Source organism: Ictidomys tridecemlineatus, chromosome 7 (assembly GCF_052094955.1).
Source record: "Ictidomys tridecemlineatus isolate mIctTri1 chromosome 7, mIctTri1.hap1, whole genome shotgun sequence".
NCBI classification, from domain to species: Eukaryota; Metazoa; Chordata; class Mammalia; order Rodentia; family Sciuridae; genus Ictidomys; species Ictidomys tridecemlineatus.
In genome coordinates, this window is record NC_135483.1 from 147347782 (window position 1) to 147375138 (window position 27357).

The following is a 27357-nucleotide window of genomic DNA, read 5'->3' on the forward strand; positions in this document are numbered from 1 at the left end:
AAATGCTCCTCAGCTGCTCACAGGTAACTGACATACAATAGTGGTAAATTCTTCAGTCTTAGCAATCTTTTCTTTCAAAAACTGGGGAATAATAACTGCATATAAAGAATTAATTAACTATTCTGATTTGACAATCCAATATTGGAAGACAAATGTAAGTAATCTAAATCCAGTTACTAGATCTCAAGGAATACTTTGTAATACTTAAGGTTTTCTAAAAAAATCAGCTGTTCTGTTCTATATTTGTTAAATAAATCTAAGGAAGAAAAATATCAGTAACTAAATACAAAAACTTAGATAAAACAGATTTCACTTAACAATGAGGACTAATACAAACTAAAGGCATAAAATGTTAACATTTTTCACAAGTATTTATAGTCAGCTAAAACTTCTAAGAAATATATTTTCATTCATCATTCACAAATACATACCTACATCAATAATAATAACTGAAGGTAGAAACATCTACAGGATACTATACTGATTTATATTTAGTCCAAAATAAGCACATTAGAATGATTTTGAGACAAACTGATTTAATCCTCTTGTTAAAAGAGAGAAAAACAAGACTTGGAGGTTTTTGCTAGACTTGCTCCTGGACACAGTCCTGGGAGTAAGACGGGAATACAGAAATACTTTATGACAATTATTCTTTCTCACTCAATAAAGACGTCACAATTAACATTTAATTTGAAAAGCAATTCTTTGACATGTACATTCTGCAGTTGGGAAAATTCATAATTAAGACAGGGGAAAATATAGATCCAGTTCCTCATGCTTACATTAAAATCCCAACACAGAAGTGGAAATGATATTCTACCATAGTACAACCCCACCTAATTTTACCAGGTATTGTATGTTTCACATTTCTGTAACTCTGTTACATAGTTTTTCATTTCTCCCTGATTTAAGTAAGGAAGAGGTAAAAGATGGTCCAGGAGGCCAGCATGACAGCTAGTGCTTAGTTCACACCCAAACACAGGGCTTCCACACTTATACCAAAAAAAAAAAAAAAAAGTATAAAAATAATAAATAATCAGGCAACACTCAATAATACTTAGTATTGACAAACTTCAATAATACAGCCATACCATATTTGCAGGTAAATGAATGAAGTTAGAGAATAGCATCCAAAGCGAAGCAAGCCATTCCCAGAAAACCTAAGGCTGAATATTCTAATATGCGGATGCTGATCCATTATGGGGTATTTGGGTGGGAGTGGGGAGAATGGAGGAACTTTGATTGGGCCAAGGGGAAGGAGTGAAAGGGAGGAGGCATGGGGGGAGGTAAGATGGTGGAATGAAACGAACTTCATTACCCTAGGTACATGTATGACTGTACATGTGGTGTGACTCTATCGTGTACAACCAGAGAAATGAAAAATTGTGATACATTTATGAAAAATGAATCAAAAAGCTTTCTGTTGTCATGTATAACTGATTAGAGTGAATAAAACATTTTTTTAAAAAGAATATTACAGAGCTACCAAGAAAATAAACATACTGGTTCATGTGCAAGTAAATAAAATTCAACACACACACAATAATACAGCCATACCAAAACATTTTAAAAGATGTTATTATTTTCTTTTCTAGCTCTTAAAACCAGAATGACTACTCAGGAAAAAAAATTGGAATTTCTGAAAATGTCAAAGAAGTGATGAAAAAATTTTACTACTTTCCTCTTATCTAAAAGTATGCATGACAGTCCATTTTCTTTGTTCTTGATTTATTTTTTTGTGATTAACATGTCCTCAGTTTTCACATTATGTCCTTTTTTTTGCTCCAGGATCATATTTAGGATATCTCATTTAGTCATCATGTGTCCTTAGATTACTCCAGATCATAACAATTTCACATATTTATCCACACATTTGTGAATGAATAAAGATAAGACATGTTTTAGACTGGTTTCCTAACTTTAAGAATGTGAACTTGGAGGATTTTTTAAAAAATGTTTTTAGCTGTAGGTGGACACAATACCTTCATTTTGTTTATTTAGTTTTTTTTCTTTTCTTTATGTGGTACTGATCAAACCCAGTACCCCATGCATGCTAGGAAAGTGCTCTACCACTGAGCCACAATCCCAGCCTAACTTGGAGGATTGTGGAGTAAATCAGAAAATGTGTAAATATCTGAGAACATCAAAATACTTCAATAAATTTTTAGCAGAATATTCCAACTAATCATTCCTAAAATATATATTCATACAAAAACAAAAAAGCCCATGGATAAGAGCCTTCGAACTTGACAAAGAATCTTTATTAATTCTATTTTTACTTGTCCTTTTAAGTTTGATGGAGTACAACTGTATGAGTTCTAAAAATAATACTGATTATTTCAAGTTAACACACTTAAAATTCATGGAATAAAAATTTAGTAACAAAAGTGTCCGTATAAGTCATTATACTTACATATTTTACTTAGTAAAAGTAATGAAAGTTTGCTAACTAGGAAAGAATGCAAATAAAATTTGAAAAATAAATAAAAATGATTGCATTCTTTCCTAGTTGAGAATTTGTAATATCCCTTACCTATAGAAACAAGGTTTCTTCTTGCTTCCCCAAAATCTCCCCTTTAAATTGAGAATAGTATATTCATCTGCCTACCTCATAGACTTAGTGAAATAAACTGTGGTACAGAATAATATAGCTTGTAGAGCAAGCCATGTTTCTGTAATATAATAAACAGTTTATGTGCTAATCATACATAGCCAAATATATATACTATATCTATCAGTTATAAGAATTAACTGCATTGTTATAGGTGATATTAATTATGAAATGTTCTATATAACCATGAGTGAACTTTGGCAATATCATCTTTCTATTTCTAAAGTCAAAAGATTTCTTCCTAAAATCATCCATATTATTATTTTATTGTTTCAAAACTGAATAAGTGTTCTTATTTTATCAAAAACATACTTGATGATTCTTACACACAAGATTGTTTTGAAGTTGCACTATTATACTTATTAAATGAATTAAATTTGCATGATATTTTAGTTCTCAGGTTGCTAAATAAAATGACTTCTAGGTTTAATACAGGTTAGGTTAGTAGTGGTTGAGGAGAGGGTAAGGAAAAAAGAATGTGCCTTGCTTGATGGTTGTGTTGTATTCTTGACTTCCAGCCTGGTAAGCTATAACTGCAAGACTTTTAGAAAATTAAAAAACAATGGGGAAAAAGACATTAAAACAATCCAAACTACAATCCAAACTCCTCTCAGGATAACTGCTGATAATAAGTTGCTGTATCATTTCTACTCTGCTTGTCTATTTTTTTGTTAAGATATTGCAGTTCTATATAGTTTAAACTTTTCCTCACCTAAGACTGTATCAGACTATGCCCACATTTATAATAATTCATCATTAACCTGATTTTCAATGTGGCATAAATTGTACATTTAGACTATTTATCTTTTTTTTTTAATTTGTTGTTGGACACAGTACCTTTATTTTATTTATTTATTTTTATGTGGTGCTGAGGATCGAAACCAGGGTCTTGCATGTGCTAGATAAGCACTCTACCGCTGAGCCACAACCCCAACCCCTAGACTATTTATCTTAGATTGATTTTCTTCCTTTTTTTTTTCTTTTTGCTCAGAAAAATTCCACATATACTTCTCTATCAACATTCATTTCTTTGGGAAATATAATAATGAGAAAGGGTCAAATGACCTGGATAGTCTACCCATCAATAAATAATGTGTATGTCTATCTCACAAAAGTTATCAAGACTGAGTATCATTGTATTTTTTTTTAAAAAAAGGAAGCCACTTCAGCTATTTTAATGACCAATAACAGCACTTTTTCCAATAACATTACTTCTTTGTCTCCATATTTTATAACATTTTAATCATGTTTTATTATTTAATTTGATAATTCTCCTATCCAAGTTCTTGAAATACCTATGCATTAAAGTGTTTTTTACTTTTTTCTAACCTTTGTCATATATTAAATTCAGTATTTAGGAACTAGAACTTCTAATACTAACATAAGAGACTTACAACTAGGATCCGTACCACTATGAAGCAGATAGAAGCTGTCCTGTTTCCCAAAGCTTTAATTTTTCATTTCTCTATGTGATTCCAGAGATTAAAGTTTGAGGTCAACAACAACAACAAAAGATTTCTTTTAAATAATTATTCAAAGAGTTTACCTGTAACTCCTCAAAGTTAATGTAAAAAGCTACAGTGAACCTGTTGCTCACATCTGATTACTATTAGATTTCTAAAGAACACACAAATGAAAGGTCAAACTATTATTGAGACTATTTACCTTTAACAAAAAATTTCTTCTCTTCTACTTTAGTTTATAGAAAAATGATACTTTATAGTTTTTCATGTAAAAGGTAAAGAAATAGGTAAGGACAAACCAAAATAATTTCTAACTCATGTTCTGCTGTTTAATATTTGAAAATGAATCTAAAGCCAAAAAGTTTTCAGACAGACTGAAAACAGGATGACTCCTACTTATGAATCATTATTACTATTACATCATACTAAATGGAAATATACAAAACCTAGCAACAAAACTGAGAAAACATTCCTCCTACACTATAAAATGTAAACACTGCCCACTAAATCAATAGGTTGATTTCACATACAACTTAACAGATGCACTAGCATTTAAATCTTCAAAACCAAACTGATAGTCTTCAAAGGAAATAGGTTTTGTCTTTATGACATCATTGTAGTTCTTCCTTAATATGACTTCAAAGGGTCCTCAAAACCTTCCCAAGTCTCAAATCCTATTTCCATTTACATTTATTTCTATCTGCATAGCAAATCAGTATCCCAAAGTCATCAAAACAGAGCTTCTCTGCTTAGAACCAGAATTAGAAACCAAATTAGAGAAAACAAAACAATAACATTAAGTACCCATTACATAAGTAAATCCTGTGTTAGTTTTTAACAGAGTTGTTTTATAAATGTATTTAACTATAAGAGATGACATAGGATGGGTCCATAAACATGGGTGCTGAGAATGCTGAAATGTTCTCTAGTTTTCTGTTATCAGATTCTAAACAATTCCTAATCTCTTTCACCACCACCACCACCACCACCACCAATACCACCAACAACAATATTTTAATTAATTAAAAAGAATAACCTGAGCAATTATCCTCTTACCTTGACTGAATAGCAAGATATATTGTACGACGAAATGAGACTAGATTAATTTCTGTTTTGTCATGGATAGTCACTTTCTGACCTGAAAGAAATTAAGCATAACAATTACAAAATTAGAATAATAAATAAGAAATGAAAAGGTATCTTGATATAATATTTTTCAATACATTCACTTAGAGTCTCTTATACTTTAATAATAAAAATAATAATCCTTTCTACAGTGTAAATCAGTATTTACCTAATTAAAGGTAATAATACTTCAAGTCTGTTATCATTTTGTTAGCATGTAGTCCAGAATCAAGCGAGGAAAACTATTTTTATTTCTGAGTTACCTGTTCATTTAGATATTAGGGAAGACTACATTCATGCTGCTATTATTTATAACTATAAATAATAATCTGATAATTTGGAAAAACTATAACTTACAGGCAAATATTAATTTTAATAAAATGCTTTGCAATCCTGACAGGCTGGATGGATCCACTATAAATATGTGCATTTGTCAAAATTGTCTGCTATTTAATACATGAAAATTTGCCTTATGCATATTTGTTGTTATCTGGACAGTCTTTCCATATAAAACAAAGAAACTTTTAAAGTATAATGTAGTACACAGATAGTTAGATTAATGAGAATGCTGGAAAAATTAAATCTATTTTTGTAAAATATGTTATTGAAATAATTATACTGTAAGACAGAACTAAAATATATTATACTCCCTAAAAGAAAAAGATACTTTTAATATTTTCAAATAAATAATGCCTGTAAATAATGTCTGGTTTACATATAAATTCTAATAAATATTAACAGATTTAACCATAGTAAAGTTCCTACTTACTTTTCTATTAAATAATGTAATCAAAGGGAATAGGAAGAACATCATTCTGCTTCTGTACAAATATAGCTTTTGGTCTCCCCACTCTATTTTGCCAAAATGAATAGCAAATACCTAGTCATTCATATCTGTCACATTCTTGCCAGGGTTACATAAATCATATGCACTCCACATGAATATACCTTTTCTCTAGTTTCTAATATTATCAAAGACATAAAATGCAAAATTAAAATTATATTGCTAAAAACATGAATTTCCTTTTAGAGCATGATTTCTCAATCTTAGCAATGCTGGCATTTGAGGTTGTATTAATACTTTCTAGTGGAGGCCAGCCTTGTGACACAACTTATTTAACAATATTCCTAGTCTTCACCTACTAGAGGCAGTAGCATCATTGTTTTGTAGTATTATATTAGAATTAATTTAATTTTAGAGTATTCAACACTATTATTTAAATATGTTACAGCTTTACCTTCTTCATCTTCTTCTCCTTCCTCCTCTTCTTCCTCCTCCTCTTCACTACTTTCAGCATCTTGGTCTGTGTTTGAATCACTATCTCCTTCATCAAGAATTTCTATAAGACCAAATAAGTTTAAGAAAGAAATTAATGAGCAAGTAATATACATATATCTCATTCTGAGACAATAATTCTAAGTTCATGGAAACCCATAGTGTTGTACCAGTTTACCGGCCAACAAAGATGATCCAAACCTGTGTCAATGTCCAAATGGTCAGAAAGCATTACGAGTGATTTCACTAGACAGTGCCACACCAATTATTCTTCTGCTATATTAAAAAGTGGCCACAAATCAAGGAAGAGATGAAAAGAACAAAGAAAAAGTACATGAAGGTTTCCAAATGAGCAGGAACCGTGAAAAATTTAGGAATGGAAGCTAGCATATGGAAGTCAAAGTATCTCATCACCAGCAAAAGGACAGTGTTTTATGAAAAAATGAAAGCTTGAAATAGAAAACAAGGTTTTAAGGTAACAATGTACTTGGGGAAAAAAGGGAGAGGAAATAATTGTATAATTTCCTGCTCATTTTTAATAAATAAGATCTTTATTAAAATGTATATATATTAAACTGAATGTTACAATCAAAGATTTTTTTTATGTGTAAAACTAAAACTGAAGTTTTAAGGCCTTTAAGATTTTATTAAGACAACCATTTTATTGCATTTGTAACTTCTTATGATACATCTCATATTTAATATTAAATGAAAATGACTTAAGAGACTAAAATCAATGTTAATAGTAAACAAATGACAAAAACTAAAATTTATATTTTGCCTAACAGTACTATTAGTAGCCTGATCAAGATTTTACAAACCTAGACAATATTTCACATTTCTATTAAAATCAGTGAGCTTTTTAATACAATTTTGGAGCCAATTCATTTTTAGGAAAATGCTACCTCTTTTTTATTTAACTAAGCAATATAAATCAGAAACTACATATTTAATGTTAGCAGAGAACTCCATACTATGAAGAACAAATCACTTTACAAAAATGTGATGGGGTCATTCAGTTCTTATCGAAGTCTTAAGAATATTTCTAACAAATATGACTTCAAGAAATAAACTAAACTGTCTCATTATTTATGCAACACAGCTCAGGCAGACTTTAAAAAGAAGAAACTATTTAATATTCAATAGTATGAAGACAGGCACTCCTGCTGTTTTCCCAAATGCTGTAAAACCTAAAACACAAGTACACCTGGGTCACTCTGAGGTGCTAATTACTAAAGCTGTGCTCACTTCCTGCTGTGGTCATTTTTTTTTTATGCCAGCTCTAGAACATTTTACAGAAGAATGAAGGTCAAATGAATTTTCTAATAGTTGACATCATCCTCTTCTCATTTCTCTACTTCAGAATTTACTTACTGAAATCACATAGGCAATGGCAATTGGATTTCATTAAATGAATAAAGCAGTGGTTTCATAGAATAGTCTATGAATCTTTAGAGGTCTGCTGAGACCTTTCAGGTGGTCCGTGAGGTCAAAATTTTTCTCACAATAATACCAAGACATTACCTCCATTTTCACCATGCTGATACATGCAAAGATGATTCATAAGTACTGGGTTTAAAACTGCTGTAAGCTAAGAGTAAATCAAGGCACCAAACTGTACCAACAATCAATGCATTCTTTAGGGCCATACTTGCAGTAGAAAAAAAAAAAGGCTGTTTCACTTAAAAACTGTCTTTGACGAACAAGTAAAACATTAATTTTATTAAATCTCAGTCCTTGAGGATATGTCTTTATCACTCTCTGAGCAACAAAATATTAAGTTCATATATGAACACTTCTGTTAAATCCAGATGCACAGACGTGATGGTGATCTCAAGAATAAGAAACAGTGTGACTGTTTGAGTTGCAACATGAATTGCTACTTTCCCTTTTCCAGTTTTTCTTAAAAGAAATGGCCAACAAACTATAGTTGTTAGGTATTTGGCCATCAATTTCATAAATATAAATAAAATTACACTGTTACTTCAAGGAAAACAACTAACAATATCTGCTACCATGATAAAATTCAGAATTTCAAGAGAAAATTTTATTTCTGGAAAACCTATATCTATCCCTCTGAGCCTGTTCACTTCCCAATAACTGGACTTTCCGGCTGAGATGGGCAATAAATTAACAAGTGTGATTTCTTGATATTATATTAATTAATGTTAATTTGATTTTGATAATTTTAATCTGTTAACATTTAGAAGATGCTCATAACTCAGGAAATCAGTATCATTTTCCAAATGACCAATACAACAACTTGCAAAATCATTTCTGGCTTAGAGACCTAGCTTACTGACATACCATACCAATGGTTTGTAATGTAACAGAAAATTCATTGATACTATTTTAGATTCCTATTAGGCTAGACACTAAATTTGGCAAAACACATAAAATATTCTATTCATCTCACTGAATTACTTTTGTAAAATATTTCTATATATTTCTAATATAATAAATAATAATAAATATAACACACATAAACAGAAGCTCTTTAGAGTCAATGATATTTTTCAAGACTGCTAAGGGATCTTGAGATCAAAGAATTTGAGAACTGCTGTAATAAATGAAAAAAACTACCTTTCTAGGTATTGGCCAACTGCCTAGACCCTAACAAAATAGAGAATTTCCAAGTTTAAAAAACAAAGAAATCATACCAAGTAAAACAGTTATAGAAAACAAACAAACAAATAAACATACATTTGGTACCTCTACTGCAGGAAAAGAAGTTAAAAAAAAAAAATGAAGGCTAAATGGGTTTATCAAGTCCTCCATGTTTAGAAACTAATAAGAGAAAAAAGAAATCTGGCTAGTGGCAGTAAAAAGCTCTCCAGAAATTAATAACTAAGCAAAGACCTGATTACTGTATCAGGTTTTTAGGATACTGCATAGAAATAGAAGGCTGTTTATACTTTTACCTTCCACTCTAAGTAGGACTACAGCATAAGAATACAGGCAAAGAGAGAGTTCCATGTCTCTTCTTTCTTAAGAGCTTCCCTGAGAATGTTCTTCTCAAGTAAAACTCACAACTGAAGGGAAATAAACTCATAAAACTATTATATAAGTAGGCCTGGATATTAGTTTTAGGAAAATAATAATAGTAATATAGCTTATATATATATTATGTATATTCATAGTCTGAATACTTCTTCTGGGGCCACACAATGCACACCAAAGCATTTCATTTATCGTTCTACAAATGAGTAAGATTCATGCTTACATCAAACAAGTAACTTGTTTCAAGTCATGTGGCCAGTAATGTCAAAGAAAAAAAAACGCAAAATCTATTCAGATTTAATGCTTACAATACACTAATGATATACAAATAACAATAATTATGAACTTATTAGGTAATAATCTCAGACTAATTTTATCAGGACATCAACCTGCTCTCAAGATGAAATAAAGTATAGCAGTTATATAATGCATACCAATTAACTGAATATCAAACTGGGGGGCACAGATAATTGGCAAAACACAATAATTGGCAAAGAGGTTAAATAAAGGCCACTGGTAATTTATGAATGTTTCTTAAGAGGGGTGAGACTTAAGGATTGAATACCTTATAAAGAGTGTAAGAAGAGACAATAAGATAAATGATTCAGAATTAAGCAATAATATGTTAACCAAATACTACAACAAAAAAGCAGTGAAGAGAACTGCTTCATAAGATCACAGATCTCACAGGATGAAGATCAGTGATCTATAAATATTCCTTTCTACCAAAATCATATAAGTACCTAAGTTGCTTCTACTTATCCAAAATAAATTTTTTTATAAAATTTTACATACCCTTCTTAATAGCTTTGTACTTGTCTTCATTCTCCATAAAATTAGGATCCATCTTGAAAACATCTTAAAAAAAGAAATTAAAAGTTAAATGTTTATTTTCTATATTTATAGTTTTTGGGTGCCTCACTTCCCATTCCCCAACCCCTAGACTTACTAAGAACATCTTCTGGATTATAGTCATCCTCCAAAGGAAGCATATGGGTGAACTGATCATCTTCTTCAACTAAGTCAAGTCCTTCCAGGATAATAGGGTGATCCTTGAATCCATCCTTCCGTACAGCAAACATCACTTCAATCATATACTGAACTCTTTTATCAATTTCAGATTCATGCAGAATGTTTCGAAGGCGTTCAAAGATAGCTTAAGTTACACAGGAAAAAAAAAAAGAGCAAAATAAGCAATAAATAGTATGATTCTAAAAAAAAAAAAAATACATGTATATACAAACCAAGAATATACACTTACCATTGATACCTCTTGGTGACACTTGTGTTAATTTGAGGCCACATTCTTTGAGAAAACCAATGGCTACTTCAACACTATCATCTGTTGGTCTTTCTAGGAGCAAAGTGAGCATCTCTAAGCATAAAACCTCATGTGCCTTAAAGAGAATGCAGGAGGAAAAAAAAAAAGCTTTTACATATATTAGCCTACTATTAAAAATAATTTTTAAAAACCAGGATATGTTTCAACAATAATTATATTAAACACATGATGATACTATTTTTTTCATTTTCATTTATAGATAATTGTTCTAAAATCTTAACATCAAATACAACTAAGTTAACTTTAGCAAATATTCTTTTTAGACATTCAGTACAAAAAATGCCATAGATAATCTCAAAACTCTAAGTGAAAAAACACATACTAATTTTTAATGAAATAATCTTTTCATAAGCACTATAAGAAATAGGATTTTTGTTATAATACCTTTCTCTAGGATCATACTATTTATATTAATTTTTAATTCATTCTATAAATAATTGTTAAGTAGTAAATAGTTCCCTAGTTACATGGATACTAATTTTACCACAAAATTAAATTAATGATTTCTGGTATGCAATAAACTATATTATTTACATGGGCCATGTTAAAAAATTAATATTTGTAAATAATGGCAGGGAGAGTATAAAAATCTACTGAATAGTTTGCTATGAAAAAGAATTAACTAGAAACACTGTTTGAAGTGCCATCCATATGCATTTATAAGACATGTTTTTTGAGATGGGGAAGGAACGAGACAAAGTCTCAAGTCAGAATATCCTTTTCACACTGTGTACATCAAAAATACATCCTGCTTTGTGGGAGAAGAGAAGAAGGAGAGTCAAACAGTGTTACATCAATGACAAGAATAGCTGGGAAGATGCAAAATATTTAATGTTCTAAGTATTTTACATTTTGTGGCAATGCCAAAAATTTCCAAAGTATAATACATATTCAAAAGAAGCATATCTCTGTAGTTACAGATATACAAAATTAAGTTTCCATGGTCTTCAGTAGCAAGTTATTCATGCAATAATATAACAAGCAATTAGGTTAACATCTAAAAGATTTCAAAGAACGAAAAGACTTTCAAGTACATAAGAAATAATGTTAGAGAACTAAAATTAACTGTGGGCACTATTCACAATATCCAATGTAGGAAATCAGTATAGGTAACCATCAACAAATGAATGTATCAAGAAAATATGACAGACATACAAAATGGAATACTATTCAGCCATTAAGAATGAAATCCTGTCATTTGTAAGAAAATGTTGATGGAAATGGAGGGCAGCATGTTAAATAAAATAAGACAGACATAGGAAGACAAATATTGCATATTTTCTCTTACATGTGGAAAGTGGAAGAAAAAAAATCTGAAAGTAGAAAAGGAACTATTAGGGAACAGGAATGGAAAATGGAAGAGGGTAGAAGAAGGGGGGATAGAAATGATGTGAAACCCATTAATTTCTATAATCAATGTGTCAACAATTATAATAGAAGTTTTTAAATAAAAATAAACTGAAAAGGAAAGAGCGTGATTTCAAAATTTTTCCTCTTATACACAGTAAAAATATAATATAGATCTAAAGAAAACCTTCGAATATGAACAAGAACAATTTTACCATTTTCAAGGTTAAATAGAAGCTAAATTGAAGCTATCAAGTAGCAGATGAAAATAAAATGAACAATAAAACTGAACAAAAAATATTATGAATTACATTTAAACAGATTAAAATTATTTGATCTACCATATTTTATAAATATCTGTTTATTTACAGGGACTAGAGATTTTTAAGAATATATTTATTAGGTTCCAATGGATAGTACAGAAGAGAATAAAATGATTTGCATTTCAAAACATTAAAATTATTAAATCTCCTATATTTTATAAACTGATTAAAAATATATGGTTACAGATATGTAGTTGCTGCAGGTTATCAAGTTTTGTGTAGAATGTCAGATATTTATTAGGTTTTCATGAACACCAGGCACAAAGAAAGGAGAGGAGGAGATACCAACTTTACTGTTTTAGAAAATGATTAATTCTTTGAAATAACAGCAGTTTTGTATATATATAGAAATGTGTGTGTGTGTGTGTGTGTGTGTGTGTGTGTGTGTGTGTGTATATATATATATGTATAGTATTAAGTGAGATCAATTTGAGAAAGTAGTTAAAAGTATTGATTCATCTTTATTAAAAAATATTAAATGCATTTATTGCAGTTTGGAAATTAAAATATCATCCAAGGTATTTAATCTCAAGGACTACAATCAAAACAAAATCAGACGTATTACCTCGTATTAAGCCCATGGTCTAATGCCACTAACCATGACCAAGTTTTGAAGACAATTACTTACCACATTTTGGTTAATAAGATGTGCCACGAATTTTGAAGCAGTCAGACAAAGTTGCTGAAAAGTGAAAGTAAACACAAAGTTAATCTATAAAAAACAATTTTCATTTATCTATAAAATCTGTAGTCTGTGAAGACACTTTTAAGATATTTAACACACAAGGATAATTTATATGTGAAAGTAATATATGTGAAACACTGCCATTACTGGCAAGTTACAAGTCAGGAATTATAGCCATCGTTTTTGTGACTCATAATTAGTGGTCAGAAACATTTAATAGAACCAAAAAAGTTCTCATGAAATATGGTCTTTAAAAAGCACTCCTACAATCAGCATTGTTTATTTTTGATCCTGGTTTATTAGACTCTCTATGTGACAGTCTATTTACAAGCCATCCATACATACCTTATCATTTCTTCTATAGCCTTTTCGAAAATTAAGAATTAACCTCTTGAGGATTAATTCTCCAATTTGTGGAAATTTTGAGTTGATTATTGCCACCAATGCTGCATAAACATGGGTGAAGATTGGAGAAGCACTCTGGGCTTGCAAAACAGATCTGGACAGGAGTCCTCTGTTTAAAAAAAAATAAAAATGAGTAATGAAAAAAATCAATTAATTAGGAAACAAATACTTAACATTCAGTAATATTATTACTTTGTAAATAATCCTAAAAGCTCAATCAGGACTACTTTCTCACCACTTTACCTAGGAAAAGCGTATGTCTTATTAATAAATATAAATGCCTTTAAAAAAACAGAACTTAAATTTGTACTTTTGTAAAACAGAGAGATTTTACTGCAACTTCTCTCAAAACTCCTTTCTAAACGTAATACTTCTTTTCCTAAATTTGTTACATATAAAAAAATCATCAACTTGAGAATTTTAAAGTTCAAAAAAAATAATTTAACATTTTTAAAAACATGATTAAAAAAATGACCTCTGTAAAAAGTACAAAGTTGATGTATATAAAGTTTCCAATATGGGTCCATATTTATGCAAAGTAATATTGTGATTAAAAACAAATTTGAGTTGTTTACAATTTTAAGTCTAATTTATTGGACTAAAAATGAAGATTTGGAATACTGCTATCAAAGAAAAAGACACAATAAAAGCACTGCAAGATTAATTTGAAAACAATGACAGTACAATAAAAACTCACTGAAATGAAATTCCCTGAAATTGTCATGGTATTATATGCATCTGAGGAGGAACAGAAAAGATGCAAAGTGGGATAACTGAAGTTATTTTTGGTACTATAAAGACAAATAATTACGGGATTGCCAAAGGCTAGGGGAATAAATGTCTTACTTGTTAGCAGGTTTATATATCAGAACTGAATCATTAAAACAGAAAATAAAAGAACCCAGCTTACAATCTAGAAAGACCTTAAGCAATCCATGTAACTTCTTTAAGTCTACTTATTTTCTAAGATGGGAAGAGCTCCACCAAAATCTGTTAGAATAAACTTAGTATAAAGTTGAAGGATACAAAACCAACACACAAAACTTAGCATTTCTATATGTTAACAATGAATTACCCTAAAGAATTTTAAGAAAATAATCCTAATTTTAAGGACTACCAAAAAAAGGGGGGGAAAAAAAACCCCACACACAAGTTAGGAATAAATTTAACCAAAGAAGTGAAAGATCTTTACTGAACCTATGTATCACTATCAAAAGAAACTGAAGATATAAATAAATGGAAATATAGTCCATGTTCATGGATTGAAAGAATCAATGGTATAAAGTGCTTCCACTTTCCAAAGCAACTTATAAATATAATGTAATCCCTATCAAAATTCCAATGACTTTTTTTTATGAGTGTGTGGGGTGCTGGGGATTGAACTCAGGGCTTTGTGCATGCGAAGCAAGCACTCTACCAACTGAGTTATATCCCCAGTCTCCTCTCAATGACTTACTTTTTTTCCCACAGAAATAGAAAATACAAACCTGATCATTCATATGGAACCACAAAAGACCTCAAGTACCCAAAGAAATCTTTAGCAAAACAACAAAGAGACATCACTACCCAATAATAAAATTTACTACAAAGCTATAGTAATCAAAATAGCATGGTACTGAAATAAACAGAACAGAGACCAACAGAGAACAGAACAGTGAGCTCAGAACAATACACATTTACAGTCAAAGAATTTTTGACAAAAGGTGGTAAAATGCATAATAGGGAAAAGATAGTCTCTTTAGTAGACAGAGCCGGTAAAACTAGATATTTAAATGCATAAGTATAAAAACAGACCCAAACCTTATAACACATTAAAGAAACATCAACTCAAAATGGCTTAAAGACTTATATAAGACCAAAAATACTCCTGAGGGAAAGCTCCATGGCACTGCTCTGGGTGATAATTTTTTTTAATAAGACCCCCAAAGCATAGGTAACAAAAGCAAAAATAGATCAATAAAACTGCATCAATCTAAAAAAGCTTCTGCATAGCAAAGAAAATAATCAATAAAGTCAAGAGACAACCTAGAAGATGGGGGGAAATATCTGTAAACCATCAACTCATCAGGGGCTAATATCCAAAATAAATAAGGAACTCAAATCAATCATAAAAAAGCACAGAACTCGATTTTAAAAATGGACAAAGGACCTGAATAGACATTCTCAAGAGAAAACATACACATGGCCAAAAGATAAATGAAATGTTTAACATTACCAATCATCGGGGAAATGCAAATTAAGAATATAATGAGATATCACCTGACATCTGTTGGAATGGCTGTTCTAAGAAAGACAAAAGCCTTCAGAAGAGGGAACTCTTGTAAATTGTTATTGGGAATGTAAAATAGTCTACCCAGAAAAAGTATGGAGGTTCTCCCAAAAAATGAAAAATGGAACTACCATATGATTCGACATTCCCCACTACAAAGAATACGTAAACATTATGTCAAAGATATATCTGCATTCCCACATTCATGGTAGCATTACTTACAATAGCCAAGATGTCTATGATGAATAGACAGGAAAAGATGGTGTGTATACATATATACACATACATGTGTGTACATCATACACATACACACTCACACATAATGAAATACTACTCAGTCTTAAGAAAGAAGGCAATCCTATCATTTTAACAACATGAATGAATCAAGAGGACATTAATGAAAAGAGATAGAAGTCAGGCACAGAAGGACAAATATGATGTGAACTCACTTATATGTGGAATCTAAAAAAGTAGCACTCATAGAAATAGAATAAAATGGTGGTTTCCAGAGATTGGAGATAGGAAGATCAAGGAGATGAACATATACAAAATTTTGGTCAGACAGAAGGAGTAAATTCAAGAAAACTGCTATATATTAAAGTGACTATAGTTAATAATAATGTATAATTGCAAAATACTAAGAGTAGATTTTACATGTTCTCACTACAAAAAAAGGTAACTAAGGTGGGCTGGGTATATAGCTCAGCTGGTAGAATGCTTGCCTCTCCTGCACAAGACCCTCGGTTCAATCCCTAGCCCTATGAAAGAAAAAAAAAAAAAAGGAACTAATGCATATGTTAAATACGCTGATGTAGCCATTTCACAATATATACATTAAAACATTGTCGTTTATGACAATACAATTTCTACCTGTTAACTAAAAAAAAAAAGAAAAAAAAGAAATTAAACTGGCTTGTGGTAGTATGTTGTAATATTCATTATTCTCAGGAGTTTAAATTATTGAAGACATTCAGTAAACAAATATTTGTGCAGAAATCATGTAATACAAAAGTTTCTCAAAAAAGAAAAAATTCCATAAGACCTTTAACAGCGGGGTATAAGTAATTTTTTAGTAGCTTATATTTTTATAAGAGCTGTACTTTTTTTTTTTTTTGGTACTGAGATTGAACCCAGGGGTGCTTAACCACTGAACCACACCCCCAGCCCTTTTTATTTTATTTTTTTAATTTTGAGGCAGGATCTCACTAAATTGCTGAGGCTGGCCTTGAACTTGCAATTCTCCACCCTCAGCTTCTTGAGCCCCTGGGATTAAAGGTATGAACCACTGTGCTCAGTAAAAACTATATTTTAATTAAATATTTTCAACTACTATTAAAATGAATCAGCATAATACACCAATAATTATGGGACATAACAGATATTATGTTCCTTTGAAAAAATTACTATGAAATACTACAAATAAAATAATTAACTTACCTTCCTCTAACTATATTTTCCTGAAGAAGCTCTTGAATAATAATACTTATATTAGAAATGTTGACTTTATTGATAAGACCATTGATTGACTTCTTTAGGGCCTCCCAGCTCATCCTTTGGTATGCTAAACTAAAAAGAATTTCAATAAAAATTAAAACTTTGTCAACAATTACAATAGCAACAGGCTATTAAGTAGTTTTTTATTAACACTGTTTTCACAAAATGAGTTTTAAATATAGTAAAATATATTCATAGGATTAAACAGATTATATTAAATCTTATTTGATTTACTGTATATATAATACCAAACTACAAACCATTTCCCTTCAGTATATGGTAAAATTATGTAAAAATATGTAAGGATATTTTGATCTTATGTCCATGTTCACTAAAAAAAAAAAACCAATTTTTTAGTGAAATTCAATGCCTGCTTATTTTGTATTATATTGCTTCACTTAAACTTGTCTTTTGTGGAAACCTTTTAAAGTAAATGCAATTTAAAAAATTTGAAACCACAATAAAAATAACCCAAATAGAGGCCACAGAAAGGAAATTTTATTATGACTCTACCCATAAAAGTATCAGAGACAACAAAATTAAATGTTTTAATTTTTTAAAAAAATGGTAATAATTACAGAAAAAGGGAAAGTCACATGGAACATTGTTCTAAGGATTTTAAAGACTACATCTGCTGAGGCAGTAGTCCTACAGCTATATACACCAGCTGAATGACAGATGGCTACAGACTTTCAATTATTTAGCCCCAAAAGTTTCATTGGGTTAAACTAAAATTTATAATGTCTTAACTTTTAAAACTTTAAAATTCTACAGATTTTATAACTATTATCTGGAATTTGATTCCAGCTGCAGAAAGTCTTAACCTTTTTCCTTCCAGACTGTTCTCTGGAAGTCTGATGAAGACAGAGGCGTCTAGAAATACAGAATTACAAAGAATATTGAAATATAGTCTTTAAAACATAGAAAATTTAAGTTTGATATAGTAATCTATGAGCTCCTTAACACATTCAATAATAAGAAGTGACAGTAGGCCAAATAACAACTTTTGTCATAGCCAAAAACCATATTAAAGATATCTGCAACAGACTGTTAAGGTTATAGTCTGTGGCCTATATTCCTAACAGAAAGAAACATTAAATTTTAGTGAGATTAGTAATAACAAATACAACTTTTTTCCATTCACATTCATGGATTGATTGCCTATCCATTGACCTTTTGAAATTCTACATGAAAAATCTGCTTGAAGTAGTATACCAAAGAGGGTCAAAAATGGTGCCTGATGAGCAAGAATATTTAATCAGTGACTGTTTAAATTATCAGTAGATGGTAAGGCTAGAAGACAGACTGACTTGCAGTTCACCTAATTTTTGTTTCTAAGTTCTCTACATCTACCCTCTACTGCCTGCTCCCCAAGTGTAATACTTCCCCATCTCACAACTCCAACCCTTTTGTATGCCCTATTTCTAGAGAAATGAGACTTGTGGCTCAACAACTAGCCGAATCAATAAGATACTCCTGGTATCTAATTACAACCTCTCCCATTAAACCGATCAAAAAATTATATCAAGTATTATTATATTTCCTAAGTAGGAAGCCTTCAATTCACCCAATTATTTACTGAAACAAAAGACTAAGACTTCAGACTTCTCTTCAGATATCTAATTCTCATTGTCCTCTTTTCAGCCCTGAATAGACTTCAACTGTAAAAGTACTTTCAAGGAATCTTCTTAAAGTTGCATATAGTGCTGAATCTCCCCTTCGTACTGTACTTATAGGGAAGCAAGACTTAGATGAACAATGATGTTTCTAGTCTTTCACAATGAGGATAAAAAGCATTGGAGTGAACTGGAGAAAGTGAATACTTTTCATTAATACTGCCCCTTCTGCCTTCTGCAAGAGAATGCCTACATAATCATTAAGCTCCCATTAATAAGCCATCCCCAAATTCCTCCTCAATAGTCCAAATACGACAACCACACCTGGAATATGGCACACAAAGAGGAATTTGTTGGTTTGAATTTTATGTCATTTAATACTCCTTTCTAGTTCTTAAGGTTTTAATTTATTTCACAATCTTCATGGGTTTATTTTATGTGACATTTCTATTTCAGGCTAATTGAAATACTTTATATTTTATTTATCTAAGCCTCTCAAGTATTTTGTAAGTTGTCATTAAGACACACATGAAAAGGTATAGGGACATTCCTTGTTGGTTCACCTTGAATCTGTTTTTCTTAAAAGTGTGGCTACATTTTAACCTAATCTTTTTACTAACTTCCTGGCAACTGAGTTATGACTTCATTCTGGGACCATACTTTTCCAATTACCATCTCATTCCACTGGAGAAAAATTCTTGAAAACTTAGCTGTATTTTCCTAAAACACTTTTTACCATTTCAATTACTGTGAAAAGGGAGGGGGTATTTCTGTATAAATGTTCACATATAAATTTTGTTTGTTTACCTTTGAGTAACAGAAAAATAGTCTATTATAGTCTAAAAAAAGCAAGAAAAGGAGAAAACTGTCATCTTCATAGATTTATAGAGGGATTGGAAAACTATACCCCTAAGCCAAAACTATACCCCCTAAGCCAAAAGCTGTCCACTTCTTTTTGTAAATAAAGTTTTATTGGAACATGTCTACACTCATTTGTTTACATATTACTTATGACAGTGTTCAAATTATAATGATGTTAAATAGCTACAATACAGACAGAATGACACACAACCTAAAATATTTGTCCTGTGGCGTTTTATAGGTTTGCTGACTCCTGGTTTAATACAACTCAAAAGATTCATTTTAGATCAAAATATCAGTGGTATTTTTGATTATATATAAAAAATGTACACAATCACAGTTTTAAAAAATATTAAAATAAAAGATAAATAACTTTTTCTCAAAATTTTAAATTAATTAATTTAAAAATAATAAAGTTATGAATTAATATCCAGGTAAATTATACATAATGTTCTTGTTCAGAGTGTGGAATAAAGAAGAAAAAAGGTCTCTAATTTGAGATCTCTATTGTGGACCAATGCAAAGTCTCAATAACCAAGGTCAACTAGATCATGGTTGATTTTTTGACATATCACTGCCTGGGCAGACCTAGTATCTCAACATACCTGTTCTTATCTGTAATCTGTTCTTGCATCATTCTGAGCTTCGCAGGAGGAATATATGCTCCACCAGTGCGAGTAAGAAGAGGGTCCAATTCATCCTTCTTCTTCTTTGCAGTAGGTTCATCCTGGGAAGAACTCTGGATTACTGATGGTTCTGGGCTTCTTCTCCCAGGAGATGGGGATTTTCGGGACCTTTTCCGATCCATATCTCTTTCTCTCTCTCTGCGTTTTTCTCGATCCCTGCTTCTGTTTAAAAAAAAATTATATATATATATATATATATATATAAAATTATATTTTATATATTTTCTATATATAAAAGTGGTTTAGGATGGTGAATTATGCTTCACAGAGAAAATGTAACTTATATTAGGGCTTCAAAGGCATCACAGTATTTAGACTGGGAGTATGTGGGGAAGGAGGACAGAAAGAAGGAGAATGACATCTGCAACTGGTAGAAGAGAGAATAACAACTGAATAACTGAGCATGAATATTAAAGCTAGAATGGGAAGACCAATAAACAATAAAGAATCATCATGATAATAGTTTGAAAGATGAGTTTGAGTCAGATTATGAAACCTTAAAGACAACCAAGTTTTTTATATTGGAGATGAAGAGGAATCATGAAAAGCTTCCCAGTGAGAGTGTGACATGAAAAAAAGACAACAAACTGGCCTATGGTATATATGATAAACTAGATAAAGAAAACAGTTTTATTTTCAATAATGGTAAATTTAAGTGTAAGATTGCTAAAAAAAAGTAATACTTGAAATTGCTCCTTGATAGAATTCATATTTTTATTAGAAACTTCAAAAGCATCTGATTGTTTGAGGCAATGTGGGGAAAAAATAATTTTTCTAGCCAAAATTATGCTTCCCTTTAATGTAAGTAATTATTTTTAACATTTAAAAAACAATCAGATTGCTATTTTCTCTGAAACCATCAAGAACTCACAAAACAGTCTTGACTTTTTATTATTTCCCCCCAGAGATGAGTTAGTACACTTAACTGTTTTTTTAATAAATTGTCTTAGAAACTCAGATAATTTTGTTCCTGCTTTACACAATAAGCTATACATACATAAATAAAAGTGAGTTTCATATCATCACAGCATCACTGAAAGACTTTAGATAAATCAAGAGGATATGTTTGAGATGATTTGTTCTGAAATAACTTCAATTTACATGGAGAGAGAAAAGCAATCACCTATCCAGGCTGCTATGAAGGAAGAGTTCTGAGTGACTGCCAATAAGGACAGAGACAGTATACACTAAAGCTGAGTCAAAAGGGGAAAAGTGGTTTCAAATATAAATCCCAATTAGACACAAATATAGATGCTCCAAATTATATCCATTGATTTGCAACTGAGTTGCTTCTTACTGTGAATAGTTCTTCTGAGAAAAACCACTTCAGATGGCTAGCTATCACACCCTTACAATTATTGTGTTTGTTCTTTTATAGTGCAGAAGGAATAGAATATTCTTAGTCTAAATAGAAATACCTGTAATCTTCAAATGTTTCTGGTGTGTTAGCCCTCATATTTTAGCCTGCTTGTTTCACAATGTGACTGTGGGTCACATGAGACTTTATGTTCATACATTGGACCACACATAAGGAGTTACACTACGGAAGTACACTCAAATGTTGCAAAAAGACATGGGCTCTGGAGTCAGAAATGAGTTCCAGTCCTAGTGTCTATATCTACGAGATAGGTAACTGCAACTGTGGTTGTTACTTAATTACTTCAAATCCAATTCCTTACTTGTAATTTTTAGAAAAAAAATAGTATTAACTTTGTATGAGTTTTGACAGTATGAGAAAGTATGCAAAATCCTTAGCTTAACAATTATGTTGGAGTAGTTGTTTTTATTGTCATTAACGTAATAGCTGATAGGCCTGGCTTTTGGAGGCTAATTTAATCTGACATTTTAAGATTGGGTATAAATTAGAATGTATTGAGAAGGATATTTTGACTGCAGATATTCAATAATGTACTCAGCTCCAAATTGCAGAAGAATTTGATCAAAATTCTAGTGGTGAGTTGGTTAGTCCTGGTGGTTATGGAATGGATAGTAAGAGATAGATCACAAAGGGCACAGACCTTAGTGAACAAAAACACACAGCAGAAAAGTTTTTGAAACTGGAGAACTAACAAGGCAAACAGAAAAATCAGGACAGCTGGTTTTATGAAAATGATAACAAAGGTCTATAAACAGCACATATAGTGATATGAAAATAGTTGTTGGAGAAAAACATGGAATATGAGGACAGTTCTTAATACTAAAATAATAATAAAATTTATCAACTATCACTTTTTACATTAGGAAATCTGAATTGTTACACTTTTTCCCCCCACTGTTTTTAGTGGTGCTAAGGATCAAATCCAGTACCTCACAAACCCAGTGCTTTACCACTGAGCCACATCCCCATTCCACTACTTTCTATATGCTACTCAAAGTGAAATGGTTCACTGCTTATCACTACTCAAATAGATATGCTAAAAAAACATTTTTAAAGTTATCATTTTCTGAGTATTTACTACGTTCAGACATGGTAGTAGGTGACAAATTAGTTTTAAACCTAAAACACCAGAAAAGTCATGTTATCACATTAATTTTATACAAGAGGAATCTGAGGATCAGAAGGAAGTTGGTAAGAAACTAACAAATTTGCATAACTAGAGTTAAGATCTGAATATGTATGACTATGAAATCTATACGTAACACTGCCTCATTAAATAGAATAAGACACAGACATCCCAAAGTCAATTTCAAATGACTAAATTGTCTACATTACTACTTCTCTCATAAGCATGGATATGTGTAAATTAAACTGAGTAGTATATTTGAGTATCTACAAAGTGACTTCTGTTTCAAGAAGTTGAGAATATTCCCACTTTCTGCAGAGTTTCAGTTAAGCTTTTTTCCTTATACTGAGCATGCCCAGTACCTGCCGACTTTCTTTGTGGCACCTATTACTTCTAATTGAGGATTTCTTTTCCCAGATGCATTAAGTAACTTTTTTTTCTATACTATGTTTTCTCTTGAGCAAATACAAAGAATTTTTACTTATGTTTTTAAAGTGAATTCTCAAATGCTGATTCCTGTCAAATATTCATTATAAAAATTCTTACTAATTTCTCTGAGAGAAAAAGAATTAAAACAAAAATTAACAACACAGATTATAATAGTCTGCTTAGTTTTGAATGTAACATGAATGGTACATAGGTTTGTCTCTTAAATATCACCCTTAGAAGATTCCGAACACTCTCATTCCAATGTTTTATGCACTGGAGAAGAGTTTACCTGTCCTCCATTTAGTTTTCTCATCTATTTCTTAACCACATAAATCTTGTAGGTCCTGTTGCTAGATGAACATACAGGTAGGTAGCCAAGTTCTCCAAAACTCAAGTAAAAATCATATACATTTAGAAAAAAAAAATCTGCAAATTAGTAACTTCATTCTCAATATTCCTAAGCCATAGGCACGAAAGAAAATTTAGATCACTGTCATAACATAAATGTATTTGATTTAGTAAAAAGACTCCCTAAAACAATCACATAAAACAATCCTTCTTGCTGTACAATATAATGAATAAAACTTAGGCCTTATGTCAGATCTAGTGTTTGCCACTATTATTTCTGAAATACAAACTGCTACTCTCTAGGCCTCAATTTCATTAGCTATAAAGCAAACATAACAGTTCTTACTTTCCAACTGACTATAGTAAGGAGTTAATTTACATGAAGTCCTTATTAGAAAGCCCGGCACATAAAGACATCCAATTAATGCTAGTTGCTATTATTATTGTTTTTATCATAAAATAAATAAAATTAAACCAATTTTTCTATAGTTAAAATTCCCAATACTAACCGTGATTCCATGCCACCATCATAAGAATGTCCTCTTCTTGAATGCTCATAGTCTGACCTGCTATAATCAAAGTAATCTCTATCCCGAGGAGACCTTTCTTGTTCTGCATATCTAACATATAAAATAAGAAAGCCAAAGTTGTAAGTTGAAAACAATTACCTTATAAATATTTAGGAGAGTAGCTAAACCACCTTTATGATTGCACATATTCTCAAACTGGTTTCAAGTAACAATTTATTTTGCTAACACCCATTCAGTCAGAATTACAAACTTTCAGCTTGTATATAGCAAAATGCCTGGAATTCACTTAACCAAACTTGTTCATCTTGTTTCACATTGTCCTGAGAGAAATTTATGGGGAAATCAATTATAATTGTCAGGAAGAAGACTATCCTACAAATAATTTCTTTTACTTACCTGGTTCATTTATCAAAGCACTGAACAAATGAGACCAATGTCATTGGTTGGGTCTCCATAAGGCTCAACTCTACTGCAAAAGACTATATTTTATTCTTGAAATTGTATAACTAGATAATAGTGAGAAAGGTTGGAAATTATTAGCAAACAAGGGTTCATTGCCTTAGATCCATTATGTGAGTCTTTAAAGTCAATAAAATCAGAGAATTTTATGAAAAGTTATATACATTATAAATATGGATATTAACATAATTCATATTTTATATACACATCTACAATTAAGGTATGCATACATGTATATTGTTTGTGTTCGTGTGTGTAGAGACAGAAATAAATATCTATGTATAAGGATGTGTGAATGAGTATATATGTGAGTATAGAATATGTGATAGGTGGAAGACAGTGAGTAGTCCACAAACCAGGGAAATAAACTTGGTGTTTATAATGCAAACTTTTTGAAAGATTTAGCAAAGTAGAATAAGAATAAAGTTTATAGTGAGTAAGGATGCTTTTCCTTCCAGAAATGTTTTCCTTTAATTTTTTTTGTACTGGGAATTGAACCCAGGGGCACATTACCACTGAGCTACATTCCCAGGCCTTTTTATGCTTTTGTACTTTGGGACAGGGTCTCTTTATATTGCTGAGACTTGCCACAAACTTGTGATCTTCCTGCCTCAGCCTCCCAAGTTGCTGGGATTATAGGCATGGACCACTGCATCTGACCAGAAATTCTTTTTAATAGTTACAGCTTACTAAGATAAATAATATAGTCACAACATGAATACATGGTGAACATATGGTAACATTTCTGGATTGTTAAATCTTAATTATAATAAAATGATATGATGTATATAAAGACATTTTGTAAACTATACAGAGCTATGTAAAATAGAAATGACAGCAGTAAACACCAAAACCAGTGTTTCAACATCCACCCTAAAATTAGGAAGCTAAGCGCTAAATTACTGCACAAATTTATTATAAAAAATTTAAATTACACTTAGAACATATAAAGCTTATTTACCTGTCTTCTGGAGAAGAGGTCCTCTGATATGAATTATAGTTTTCCCTTCTGTCATGACCAGAAGAATGCTTTCAAAGGGAAAAGAAAGGAGTAGCAAACATTTTCTTAAAAATTTATGTTAAAAAATATATAGATAATGAAATACATGTCTCAGAAAATTGCCAAGCACTTTGGCTCACATTTGTGGTTATATTCAAGTCTTATAATACTGCTTTAACCCCAATCTTCCCTATATGAAAAACACAAATAGTAAAGATTACTGTAGATGGGTAAAATAAAGAGCTAGGAGAAACAAACTCTAACTCTATATTTATAAAAATTCTTTTATTTTCAACAAACATTATTTGAGCATCCAAATGTGTAGTGCCATGTCAGACTCTAAAAAATTTAAAACAATAACAACTCAACTCTAAAGAAAAACATCCTATGCCAAATCCTCTGAAAAAGAACTAACATACAAATAAATAACTTCATGTAACTTAGGACTGACAGGACATGTGATATGAGACAGATATAAATCAATTCAATTTCAACACATATCCTAATTAAAAAATCCAAATACATTAAGAGGCCAAAACACTTATTTTTACTCAGACATACATGCGAAATTTTTTATACAACTAGCCAACATTGGTATTGACAAGCTTTTTTAAAAAATTCAAATAATTCTTTTTTAGTAGTGCTGGGGATTGAACCTAGGCCCTTGTGCATGTGAGGTAAGCACTCTACCAACTGAGCTATATCCCAGCCCCTCAAATAATTTTAATAAATCTTAACTTGAAGAAAAAAAGTATTTGTTAAACAATTGATCTTGAAATCTAAAAACAGAACATATCAAACAATGAGTTGTGTAAACTTACATGCTTGCTTGCCTCTTTAATGAGAAAAAGATACATTTCAAAATAGAAACTTGTTCTGAATGGAAATGCAAACAAGCTCTAACTTCCTCTGATTTTGTGATTATCAAGTTAACAGCAGTATGAATCTAATATTATCACAAGTAAATGGCTGATCTCATCAACTATTGAATTTTTGAATAATGTACGCTAACTAGACTAATCTATGAAGAAACATGAAATAATAATTTAAAGTAGCCATAGTTTTGCTATTATTTTACACTAAATGCAAGCATCTTAAGATCTAAATATGATGCATGGTGATCAATAATAATAACATTATTGAATACACACACACACACCCCTAACAAAGTTTTTAATTTACTTATTACCACAATAAAGTAGAACTGTTTAATGACATAGGTTTTTATAAAACTTTACATCAAGATCCTAAGCCAAGGGCTGACAGTAGTAGGGCACATGCTTAGCATGCATGAGGCCTTGTGTACAAGCCCCAACACCCAATATAGGGGAAAAAAATCCTAAGCCAAATATAGAGCAAAAAATCCATCCCATTCAGGGGTAACATAAGACATAGCCCTTCCTGTGTAGATATTCTAAAGGAGCTTATGATCTATAAGATCTCCACAAGTAAATATATTCTTTAGATATTCCAGAAAAAGTAAATATATTCTTTAGATATTCCAGAAAAAGAGAGAGAATGATTAAACTGCATTATCTAGTTTTTCTTTTACACAGCCAGACAATTATTTTGACTACATTAGGG

The 27357-nt window shown here is 31.0% G+C and overlaps 1 protein-coding gene across 4 annotated transcripts in view; it reads right to left on the reverse strand.

Annotated features, from left to right (window-relative positions):
* The window catches only part of Cwc22 (CWC22 spliceosome associated protein), a 56296-nt gene that overhangs the window by 13891 nt on the left and 15048 nt on the right, over positions 1 to 27357 (reverse strand). For all 4 annotated transcript variants that reach the window (XM_021725966.3, XM_005324665.3, XM_078017686.1 and 1 more), the window contains exons 3-13: positions 25735 to 25802; positions 24294 to 24404; positions 20423 to 20665; positions 17284 to 17412; positions 13518 to 13686; positions 13116 to 13169; positions 10737 to 10872; positions 10425 to 10631; positions 10271 to 10333; positions 6438 to 6539; positions 5131 to 5212 (exon numbers count right to left, since the gene is read on the reverse strand). In XM_021725966.3, coding sequence (XP_021581641.1) covers positions 5131 to 5212; positions 6438 to 6539; positions 10271 to 10333; positions 10425 to 10631; positions 10737 to 10872; positions 13116 to 13169; positions 13518 to 13686; positions 17284 to 17412; positions 20423 to 20665; positions 24294 to 24404; positions 25735 to 25802 — 1364 coding nt within the window. The remainder of the gene's footprint in view (positions 1 to 5130; positions 5213 to 6437; positions 6540 to 10270; positions 10334 to 10424; positions 10632 to 10736; positions 10873 to 13115; positions 13170 to 13517; positions 13687 to 17283; positions 17413 to 20422; positions 20666 to 24293; positions 24405 to 25734; positions 25803 to 27357) is intronic.